Source organism: Nelusetta ayraudi, unplaced genomic scaffold, assembly GCF_046127955.1.
Source record: "Nelusetta ayraudi isolate G7.1 ecotype Tasmania unplaced genomic scaffold, CSIRO-AGI_Nayr_v1 ptg000135l, whole genome shotgun sequence".
In the NCBI taxonomy this organism is placed as follows: domain Eukaryota; kingdom Metazoa; phylum Chordata; class Actinopteri; order Tetraodontiformes; family Monacanthidae; genus Nelusetta; species Nelusetta ayraudi.
In genome coordinates, this window is record NW_027466185.1 from 2,189,402 (window position 1) to 2,200,882 (window position 11,481).

General features: G+C 44.6%; 2 protein-coding genes across 7 annotated transcripts in view; one reads left to right on the forward strand and one right to left on the reverse strand.

Annotated features, from left to right (window-relative positions):
* The window catches only part of lrmp (lymphoid-restricted membrane protein), a 33,291-nt gene extending 30,857 nt beyond the window's left edge, over positions 1 to 2,434 (forward strand). For all 6 annotated transcript variants that reach the window (XM_076051736.1, XM_076051735.1, XM_076051739.1 and 3 more), the window contains 2 exons: positions 859 to 1,004; positions 1,516 to 2,434. In XM_076051736.1, coding sequence (XP_075907851.1) covers positions 859 to 1,004; positions 1,516 to 1,658 — 289 coding nt within the window. In that variant the 3' untranslated portion in view covers positions 1,659 to 2,434. The remainder of the gene's footprint in view (positions 1 to 858; positions 1,005 to 1,515) is intronic.
* An 80-nt stretch (positions 2,435 to 2,514) lies between these two features.
* dnai7 (dynein axonemal intermediate chain 7) lies at positions 2,515 to 11,443 on the reverse strand. Its single transcript, XM_076051600.1, has 14 exons — positions 11,065 to 11,443; positions 10,877 to 10,965; positions 10,624 to 10,728; positions 10,194 to 10,331; positions 7,526 to 7,651; positions 7,328 to 7,431; positions 6,438 to 6,596; positions 6,144 to 6,331; positions 5,771 to 5,934; positions 4,760 to 4,913; positions 4,000 to 4,214; positions 3,501 to 3,659; positions 3,281 to 3,394; positions 2,515 to 3,193 (listed from the first exon to the last, which is right to left on the reverse strand). Exons 1-14 carry the CDS (start codon positions 11,195 to 11,197, stop codon positions 2,918 to 2,920), a joined length of 2,124 nt encoding a protein of 707 aa, XP_075907715.1. The 5' UTR covers positions 11,198 to 11,443; the 3' UTR covers positions 2,515 to 2,917.
* Positions 11,444 to 11,481: the final 38 nt, after the last annotated feature.

Genomic DNA, 11,481 nt, shown 5'->3' on the forward strand with positions numbered 1-11,481 from the left:
TTTGACTTAACCGATCAAAGCGAATGTAGGACCGCCCCAAGTGATGCGACTCTGTCACGTCGGCCTGCGCCGGGACGGCTTCCTTTTCTCCAGGGGCTCTACAGCTTGGAATCATGTCAACGCAGGCAATTCAAAAAAAAAGAAAGTGCGGGACCACAATTGAATCCTTTTTCCTCCGGCTGATGCCTTGAGAACAGTGTGAATGTGCGTCTGGGTGACAAATGATCAATGCTTTTTGCGTTTCATGCATGGGTCTCGAGTCGTGTTTGACTAACAACAGGCCCGACACCTGACTGATTTCCTAACCGGTGCACTTGTTTTGTGTTTGTCTTGTCCTCTTGCTTCTTCCAACAACTAATATGTGAAGGACTGACTCATTTAACCCCAGGCAGTTTCACTGGGCGCCTCACCTATCTACTGTCTTTATCTTCCTTCCTCCCTCTCTCTCTCCTCCCTCCACATGGCTCAGGAGCCAGGATGAGCTTTTTGTCATGCTGTAAGTGTGAAGGGAGTCGGGTTCGAAGGGGGCTTCTGGATTCTGCATTAAAAAAAAAGACAATCACCGCACGCATTGATTTGCCTCATTGCCGCCCTTTGCTTTGCCGCTCCATCCTCAAATCACAGTCATGTCGTGTGGGTGCGAAGGGAAAATTCAGCAGCGCTAACCGCTAATCCATCCCATCGGTTACCACAAATGGCCCTCCACAGGGTCGACCGCAGCGTCCCTGTTTCTAATTATTATTCTTCTCGGGGCCGTTTCTGGTAACTTCCCTGACCCGTCGCTTCATTCCGGCCCGGCGTCCCGTGACCACGTGACTGGCGGTGACGTTTCCACTGTCCTGTCGTCCGTTCCTCCAGTCCGAGCTCTCCGTCCTGCCCCTCGGACCAGGGTCTGGCTCAGTCTCTGTCCCACGGCCTCACCTCGTCCCGGGCCGCAGCGGCGGCGGTGGCCCGAGGCAGCAGAGGCCTCTGGCTCTGGTTGGCCATCGTGGTGGTGCTCGCAGGTACCCTGTTTTTTGTTTAGTTTTTCTTGTCTGTTTTAACTTGTTTTACCGCCTTTTGTAGATCTTTTCACTGGAGAGCAGCTTCCAGCAGTTCCCGATCGGTCCTTCTTTTCCAAAGTTAGTTGGGTATTTTTAGTCTCTCTGGTCACGTTTGGTAAGGGATCGGAACGAGGCAGCCTCTAGGTGGCACCCTTTGTGATGTCATGGAGGGGCCGATTTTCCAGAAATATGCTCTTGAGGGAAACGGACCTCCTGAACAGTGAGGCCGAATGGTCAAAGCAAAGAATGGGCTGTTGTTATTTCTGGCCCCTTATTGACATTAGCATAGTGACAACTTGTCAATATTGATTTTACACTTTATAGAAAACTGCAAACAAGGATTATTTCTCCTTTTCACACGTTAACCACTCGAAGCATTGTGGTTTCATCTTTATTGGTTTCGGATTGTCGCACTGCTGACCTTTTTATAGTTGTGAGCTATTCCAGACTTTTATTCCCACCCCCCACGCAGGGCTCCTGGCGCTGCTGGCCAGCCTGGTGATGCAGCCGGCGGTGGACGCGGCTCCTGTGGGGACGGGAGACTCCTGGATGACCATCCAGCAGCTGCTGTGGCCCTACGCAGGGCTGCGTCACAACGGGCAGCCCCCCGTCTAGCCCCATCAAGACCAGTTTGGGGGGGGGGGTTGATGAAGGAACTTTAAGTGCACCCACCACCCCAGGAGCCGAGGGTTGCTCCAGGGGTGCCTCTGGGACTGCTCGGACCTCCGGGTCAGGGCGAGGGGCGGGGGTCCCCTTGGACTTTATGCATCACATCACACCTTTTGCTGAATTAGTTACTCCGTGTGTGTGTTTGTGAATGCGTGTTTTTATGAAGGAGCTGTTTTTAGTTTTCTTTTTCTGGTCAGCAGCTCAACACACGATCACTGGTTTGATTGTTACCTTTTTCTTTTCTTTATTAAACCTCGCGTAGGGAAACTGCCCGTTGGAACTCATCAGGGTTGACTGTTAACTCAGTCCGATTAAGTCCCAACACGGTAAAAATCCAAGCACCCCTCCACCGACGTGTGTTCGGCCGCATTTTTTAAACACATTTCATGCACTTGAGGACAATCGCCCTTTTTCCTCGCTCCTCCTCAAGTACATTTTTTTGTTTTAAGTCTGGAAACACTGGTAATAAATCTTTAAGGTATTTTAAATTTCTGAAAAAACAATATTTATGAGTTTGTTTAGTGTTGACTGAGGGTGGAGGCCCAATGTGAATATCTGTTATGGTTCTGGTTCCAGTTTCCACACCAAAGTTTTTTTTTTTGTTTTTTTATTCTTGCTGTGGTGGTCACCATTTTCAACTTGTACACGTTTTTTTTTTTTGTATGTTCCAAAGAAGATGCGTGAAACTTTGCACAAATAAAGTAGCTGATTCTCTAGTAGAATTAGTGTCTTTTTTTGTACAGAAACCCTAAATGCCAAAATGTTCCTTTGTTTTAGCCCTGACAGTGTCGTCTTGAAGTCCTGTTTTTTGTTTTTTCTTGTTTTTTTGCTAACTTGAGAATGTTGAGCCTCTCGTCCAAAAGGCACAGCATAGATGAGGCGAAATGTCTTGAAGTTAACCAAAAAAAAAAAGTTTGTTTACCTTTGCTTAACCTTCAAGACTACGATGACCTTGACAACTGTGAACCTTCAGACATTCTGTAAAGGTGCAACATTTAAAGTGATATATTGACATAGCATGGGGGGGAAAGGTGATATATTTGCTTACCAATGTATATTTTCAGTTGCTAAAAGTAACTGATTCATCCGATACACATTTATACTCTCATAGGCGAACACCTCGATTCAGCCGATCGCGCAGCAGCGATTCCATGCAGCATGTTGGATCAAGAGGGAAGACTTCGCTTGGCTAGATCTCTGGGTGACTACGAGTACATGAGGGGCCTGGTGCCACAGAGCAGGCTCTGCACCGTGTCCACGTACAGGAAGGAGGACTGCCGGGACTGGGCGACGCTCTGGCCGCTCATGGTCTCCTGCAGCATGTGGACCAGGGTGGAGTGAAAGCCCTGCTGGGGGTCGTACTCGGCGTCGTAGGTCTTGCTCCCCTCGACGATGCCCAGCTTTAGGATCTTCTGGGCGGCCAGCAGGTAGAGATTCCACGAGTCCTCGGGCACGGCGTCGGGGCCGCGGTGCTCGCACGCCTGAGGGAGGGAGGGAGCGGGCAAAGGGAACGCGATTGTCACGTTGCAGAGCATTTGAAGTTTGAAAAGCTGCAGCGGGTAAAATACCTGAACGACCAGATGCTCGTTGCCGCTTTTTGAATTCCACTTGCTCCACGAGAAGGCGCAGACAGAGGAGATGAGGGCCATCTGTTCGTAGATGGCGTGCTCTGTGAGCGGGTCCTGCAAAGGGACGGGAAAAAAGTCAAACGTAGCAGAATTGCAACTTGAGACATTGGAACCTCGAACCGATCCTCCTCTGGTCGTCTGTTTGAACGGCAACACTGACCTTGCCGCGGGAACTGACAAATTTCTCTGTGTGCTCGTTCACAAAGACGTTGACCCCGGCATTGATGAGCGCCTGCTGCAGGGCAGAGCTGCTCATCCACTTGTCCTTGAGGTGGGAGAGACCCCTCTCATGTTCCGACAGCAGCATGCATTGATGACCCTGTCACCACAGAGGCAAATGAAAGAGTTGAAACCCTGAGTTTTCTCTACGTCCTTTGCAAGCCCTGCTCTTGCTGAAATGAGCCCTTTGCGATGTCACAAGGGGCAGTGCCACCTCTTCCCTGAAGGTATTTATTTGCGTTGTTGTTTTGTCTCCTTCTAAACTTGTGGAAGGTAATTCAATGCAAGACTGTAAACGGGGCTAAATAGATGTATTTCTTTCTCAAGCTCTACAATGTCTTTAAGGTCATTTATTAAGTTGCTCCACTACAAAGCAGGATGAGAAAAGCAGAAAAGGTTGAAGGTCTGGCTCGCGACTGGAGTCTCCGCTTTGACCTCACCTTGACCTTGATGCCAAACTCAATCAGCGGCGCTCTGATGGTGTAAAGGACCGAGTCTTGACCCAGCGGCCTGAGCTCCCAGCCCTGAATGGGGAAGTTGATGAAGGTCTCCTGCATCAGGACAAACGGCTGGTAGGAGTCCGCCTTGAAGGAGATCTTGGCCTCTTCCTCCTCGTGAGAGATGTCGGTGATGCCGTCCATCCTCCAGTTTCTGTCTGGAGAATAAAAAAACACTTTCATCTATACGAGTTTGACCTTGATCCATAAATCACAATGTATTTGTAAAACAAATTTTTCAGTGGATCACATTTACTGGTAGTTCACTATTTGATTGAAAACAGAAAGGGCCCTAATGTGTACCAAGGAATTAAGAAAGGATGGAACAAAAAACAATTAAACCAAATCAGGGGGGGGGGGGGGATGCAATTTAAACATTTTTAAAATACTATAAAGAAAAATTACAGGTCTGAAAACTATAACAAAACCTTAAAAAAATTATGAAATAAAAAAAATTAAGGAAAATATAATTTAACTGAATCAGGGGGACAAAGGATTATATTTAAAAAATGAAATTTTATCATTTTTTTAATTCTAAAAATGAAAAATACAGGTCTCACAAAAACAATTATAGAATAAAAAATAAAATGAAAAAGTAATTTTAAGGTTTTAAGTACCTGCACTCATTCCATCTTCCTCTCAAACTCTCCTTTAAACCAATTTGCCATCGTTTTACTGCGGCTCGTGAAATTAGTCCTGTTACCTGCAGCATCCCAGCGGGCCACGTGGGGGGTTTTGAAGAACGCCACGTAGTCAGGCAGTTTGAGACACACGGTAATGGGAGGGTTCTCTTCTTTTTCATCCTGCTCAGAACTCTTGGGTGGGTACGCAAACACCACCAGGCCTTTTTCCAGAATCTACAAAGAAAAAAAACTGGAAATGGAAACACCTAAACTTGGAAAAACCTCTCAAATATCTCCAAAATGTTTTTACGTTCTCATGAGGTGCTTTTTTCAGACATCGATTGACGGGTATATCGCAAAAGTGTGGTGGCGCAGTCTTTAGCGCTACCACCTCACAGCATGAAGGTCGTGGGTTTGATTCCGGGCTGGGGACCTTTCTGTGTGGAGTTTGCATGTTCTCCCTGTGTCTGCGTGGCTTCTCTCAGGGTTCTCTGGCTGTGAGGTGAATTGGAAACTCTAAATTGTCTGTAGTGCGAATGGTTGGTTGTCTCTATGTGGCCCTGTGATGAACTGGCATCTTGTCCAGGGTGCCACCCTGCCTTCGCCCTATAATAGCTGGGAGAGGCTCCAGCAGACCCTGAGCTCAGGAAGAAGCTGGTATTGAAATTGGATGGATGGATGGATGGATGGATGGAAAAAACACTTTTTCAACAAAAGTGTTGAAAAAACACTTTTTCGCATTCACACATCACCGGATGTGACGTACGGGGTAACGTGACCAGTTCACTTCAAGTGAAAATGCCGCGTTATGTTTGGACAAAGGAATCAAAGAAAAAAATAAAAACCATTCTTGACAGCAAAATGCAGATTATGCAAGGAATTAGAAAAGAAATGAGGGAGAAGGGCTTTGAAAAGCAGTACCTCCATCCTGCTCAAAGTGGGGTCTCACAGGACGAGATTTTACAAGAATTACGGCTTATGCGCTTCACACCATTCAATGGAAACGCAATTGTACTTTGTCGAAATATTAGAAATATCGCTTTTATTTTACGAAAAACTGTAATGGAACACAGCTACTGGAAGACGCTCACCTGTCTGATTTCCCAGCCGTGGACGTTGTGGGACTGGGGAGGGAGGTGGTACAGGTCGTAGTAGAAGATGCCGCCCAGGGGCGTGAAGTGCAGTAGGTTGACCTCCTGGATGGGGAGCTCTGGCGTCGGCTCTCGAGCTGCTTCCTCTGCCGCAGTGACGTAGTTTTACAATGGAAATATGAAAAAATATATATAAAATGATGTTTTTTGTAAAAATTAGAAGAAAAAAAACAGTTTTACCCTCCAGTGCTTCCATCTGCGATGCGTCTTGGCCTTCTTCCCCCGCCGCGAGCTGGCCGCCGCCCTCCTCCAGCAGCTGTGCGCCTGCTGCGCTCTGATTGGTGCACGGGAAGCGTCAGGAAGGGACACATTCAAACGAAGTCGGAGGGCAGAAAGTTCTCCCATCTTGCCTCCTTCGCTTCCGAGTCCTGGAGCGGCTGCGCCTCCCCATCCTCCCGCTTGGGGGCGCTCTCTCCCGTCTCCTCCCCTTCTTCTTTGGGCTCCTCGTCCTCCGGCTCCGGTTCCACTTCTTCGGGTATTTCTAAGAGACTGATGAGGGTTCTGAGGGCAAATAAGAAGATTAAATGTTTCACAGCAAGCATCTATTTAATTATTTATTAACTTAATTTTTTTTTTAAGAAACCAGCGTCGGCTGTGGCGATCGCACCTCGGGTTGGCGACGTGAATTTCCGGGTGAGCCATCCTGCTCCGTAGAGACAGGTGGTCGTACTGCGTGTGAAGGATCCTGATGGCGATGTCGCTCACGGCCAGCTGTTTTGGGAGCTCGAAGCCGAAGCCCAGATCGCCAAAGATGAAACCTTTAAATCTGAAGTTAAAAAGTGAGGACTAAGTTGAAAGGTTCTCGCATGGATGATCGAATTAAAGTGTTGGGGTTTGGCTCAAAAAACCTTGCCACAAGGATTCAGCCAATGGAATTAACACAAAAAAACACCAAGCGCTCTTGTTTTCATCCTCACTTGCTGCAGTTTGATTTTCATTGCAAATAGTTGTGACACAGCAACTTCAGAGGTGATCTTGTTTCTCTATGCCTTTACAGCACTATTTAAAAAAAACACACCACTCCAGATTATAACTAATGTTATACATCCATTTAGGAGAGTGTCTATGGAACATTTACCATGATGGGTGGCCTATTTTATATTTTTGCTATGAACAGCCTTCTATGCTTTTCTGTTCTTTTGATGTAAAAAAACAAAAAACAAAAAAACAAAGGCAATTTAGTTTCAATAGAATTGCTCACAATTGCTAAAATTGGGCTCACAGTCACTTCCCTTATTTCATCTGTGTTTTCTTCTGTGGTACTTGAGGGGAGCCTGCTGCAGCTCTATTCCTCAATTCATCATGACTAGTAAAGGAAGACTGGCTTCAATGTTTTTTTATTGGCAGTTTGCAAAGTGAATATGCAAAAGTTCAGACTCTAAATCACTAAAACAGAAATCTAGATTTTAAAAAAGTCAACAAATCTGATGTATTTTGTTTGTTTTACAATCGATTGCAATAACACAGTTTGTTTGCGTTGCGCCTTTGTGAACAAACCTGGGGTTCTTCTTGAGGTTTGCCCATAGACACAGGGTGATGTTGTCATCTTTCACCACGGTCTGCATGTTCCCTGTCTCGGTGTCCGTGTTCACGCTGGCCCTCTGCCAAAAATGGGGAGGAACATAAAGTGATCCCCCCCCCTGAAAAAGCCCCGTGCAACCACACCAAACACCTGCCTGGCGCCGATGGTGCTACCTTGAGGATCTCCTCGGTGATCAGGAGGTGTTTGTGGTGAACAAGCTCCTGCAGGTTCATGAGCTCCTCCTGGTGCTTTCGCCCCTCTTGTGGATCGCTGACCAACACCTCCAGCTCTTCAATCAACTGTGACAGAAAGCTTTGACTTAACCAACACCAAAACACAGGAATCTACTTGCTGGCCCTTCATTTTTAGTGTGCATCTGCAATTTTAGATAAATCGTTTTTGGGATGTGTATAGTCCGTTTCATCTACTGTTAGAATCATGAATGGCAAATCATTCATTATTCCAATACCAGCGAGCTAATAGCAATTTTCTATGTCGCTTCTGGTTTTAAAGAGAGCTTATTTTTTTCTAATTCATGTTGTGTTTGTTTCATCACAACTAATTAGAAACTTAGGCCGATATTCCTAAGCCTCTTAAAAGGTTAAAAATGTTAATTCCGCAAAACACATTGGAGATCGGGGTTGCTTTTGTAACCTCCTGAGAACTGAAGAAAAAAAGTGTCTTAAAATTTCTATTTTTGTGTGATTTCCTGTCTTCTGGGGCCTAAAAAAACTATAGAAATATATTTTTCCTTTGAATTTCACAGCATGTCCACTGTAGAGGGCAATAAGACGATATCCGTGTAAAAATGTAACTGAATTTAGAATTTATGATCATCATCAATCATCATCATCATCATCATCATCATCATCTTCTATACCCGCTTATTCCTATTCAGGGTCACGGGGGTCTGCTGGAGCCTATCCCACCTATCTTAGGGCGAAGGCAGGGTGACACCCTGGACAAGTGGCCAGTTCATTGCAGGGCCACAGAGACAGAGCAGGAAAGTCATCGTGCTCTGTGGGCCAGGACTAATTTGTATGTTTTGGGTGGCGTGATATCTTTTGATATTCACCCAAGAACATATTCAATTTGAACAAAAAAAATAAATTCTATATCTATATATCTTCTGCTACTTGGTGTTTGCAAGGACAAAATGTTATACATTACATTGAACATTGAACTATAAGACATAAGCAGTTGTGCTTTTCTTCGTCCTCTGGCTATTTTAGCTGTGATAATCCTGGACACGTTTTCTTTTTGGTTATGCTGAGGAACATCTTGCATTTGGTGCACCTGATATATGTCTTGCCATTGCATTGCATCTTTCTGCATGTTGGATGTCCATCATCTCTGGCATGTGCCGGGCTCCTAATCTGCGTACAGATGGCTCTGGTTGTGGGATCCTTGTTTTGGTTGGTGGCTGATACTCTTCTTCACTGTCTCTTCACTGCAGTCAACAAATGAAGGACTATCTAGCAGTTCTTCAGCCAGGTGCAATTTGAAGTCCAGGTACTGCGGTGTGTTCTTAGCTGGTCGATTCGGTGCTTTGCTGTCAGATTTATACCGGATCCAAGCATTTGTAATGGCAACATCAAAGAAATGTTTCATCACACGTGACGTCCACTTCTTGGTTCTGGTTGACATGCAGTAGAAGCTCAGCATTTGGTCACAGGGGTCTACGCCACCCAAAACATACAAATTAGTCCTGGCCCACAGAGCACGATGACTTTCCTGCTCTGTCTCTGACTGTCTCAGATTCTCCTTCATCATCTTCATCATCCATCACAGGCTGAAACTCATCCTCATCATTTCCCTCATGTGACAGCTCCAGATCAGAATCTCCTTCTACTATTTTGTACAGAATCCTTTCTGCTTCACTTCTTTCTCCGACAACAATGTGCAGTCATTAACTACATTAATTGACAAATTGTGCTGGTGTCCACTACAGTTGACATTCATTAAATGATGTAAAAATATTGTTATTTACATGTTGATGAACAAGAATATATATAATTATCATGGTAAAAACAGCAACAGATAAGGAATATTTAACTTAACTCTCCTCTTTCCATAAAATGTGGTTGTTGTTATGGCAGCCATCTTGACAGAGAAAAAAGGCAAAGTTCCCAGCATGCAAACGCAACACATGAGACATCACTGGAAAGCCCAGGGTGTCCTCTACAGAGTACTATAGGGCTTGATAGGGTAACTCCAAATATTTAAGGAATATGCAGGTGAACAAAATGTCCATCATAAAGGACATAAGTGAATGGCCTGGGTCTCAGGAGGGTAAGAGTCAGTGCCTAAAATCTATCAAGAGTTGTAGTGTATGTGAGTAAACTGTGTATACATTTGTTGTGTAATACTTTTGTTAATTTGGATAGTATTTTGTAAAATGTATGATATTGATGTCTATGGGTAATATATATACATATATTCATTGATATAGGATATATATTTTTATATCATTTTATAAGAGTAGTAGTATAACTCTTATCCCTGAAGAGGAATAAGCGGGTATAGAAGATGAATGAATGAATAGTATAAGGTAAGTATTTAATGTAAGTCATTGTAAGGGGGCGAGAGTTGTGCTTCTTCTCATTCCTTTTCAATTTTGATGTTTTGATTATTTTAGTTTTTTTTGCTATTTTAATCCGTTCTTCACATTGCATGTCTTCATTTATGATTTCAAATTGAATAATGGTTTCATTTGACTGACATATTCGAAATAGACATGGCTAAACTAAATACTTTGTGTCTACATCCGATAACCTCGGTATCGCTGCTCTAACTCATCTTGACTCTCATTTGTCCTCTCTATTGATCTGTCAGACGCACCTTCAGCGCGAGGTTACATTGTTTGAGCACGGCCTGCATGCCGACCTCCAGGTCATCCCTCCACAAGCTCATGTAAGTGTTGATGTCCTGATGCACCGCCGGGTCTGGGGTACCGTCACAGCGCATGTACCTGTCCCACTAGGCCATACACACATACACACATACACATAAGTATTCATCATGTTTTGCATCATATTTTCCACTTTTAAGGGTTCCTTCAACCCAGGTAAGGAGAGGAAAATGACTGATTTGTTGATCATGATTGGTTTGGAAATACTGAAATGGTGATAAATAATAATAATAATAATAACAATAATAATAATAATAATAATAATAATAATAATAATAATAATAATAATAATAATAATAATAATGGATGCAATGACAAGTCATGTTTTTTTTTCTACCCCCCTACAAATATTGAATTCACCTTTGCTGTTGCCACAACATCAGTTTTCCATTTGGTCACTGCCTTGTGATTAGTATCCAGCAGGTGGTGCAGTTCGTTCAGCTCTTCCTCTCTGCACTCCAAGTACTGCGAGTACATGGACAGGTCGGACAAAGAATATTGTCTTTTTTTTTCCCATTACAACTCTTGAATGAAATGATTTGTTTGTTGACCAGACCAGAGCCCAGCCACGTCCAGTGGAGCACAGTCATCGGAAGCCCTGAGAGCAAGTCACCTTTTTCTCAAGTGCAGCGAGTTCCCTCTCTTTTCGCTCTCTTTCCAACCTCTCCCGCTCCTCTTGCTCGGCTCGAAGCAGTGCTTCCTCTGGCAAGCAGACACGAAAACATGAAAACCCTGTCAGCCTCGTGGTGCTTTTTTACCAGCAGTCAGTCAGTCAGTGTGATGACCGGGCCTCTAGATTACCTTGCTCTCTGAGCTTCCTCTCCTCCTCCTCTTTCTTCAGCTGCGCCTTCTGGGCTTTGGTCAGTTTCTTGTGAAGAGGTAAAGAAAAATGAAGAAGCGTTAAACATGCCAGCGTCAAAGAGTGACAGCACATGACTGTCTAGTTGGAGAAGAAGTACAACAGTGTGTTTGAGACTTGATCGCAGGCGTAGGGGAGCAGCCAACATGCTCTGCACCACCTGTCTGCATTACCTTGATGATTGTGGTTATGTGCTGACAAGACTTTTCTCCCTACCTTTTTTTTCTTGGGCGACTATCGTTCACAAGAGGAAGAGACAGAAGAATTTTAGAAGTTAAAATGGGCATGCAACACACAGGAGAAGATTGAGAGGAGCATAGGAAAGGCACAGTGATTTCACACAGAGCACACTGCACAAA

Coding starts and splice junctions, on each gene's coding strand:
- dnai7 (XM_076051600.1), bottom strand. CDS start 11,197: ATGTGCTGTCACTCTTTGACGCTGGCATGTTTAACGCTTCTTCATTTT. Junction 7,652..10,193: donor AATGTAACCTCGCGCTGAAG/GTGCGTCTGACA, acceptor TTTCTGTCACAG/TTGATTGAAGAGCTGGAGGT. Junction 4,914..5,770: donor ACGGCTGGGAAATCAGACAG/GTGAGCGTCTTC, acceptor TTTTCTTTGTAG/ATTCTGGAAAAAGGCCTGGT.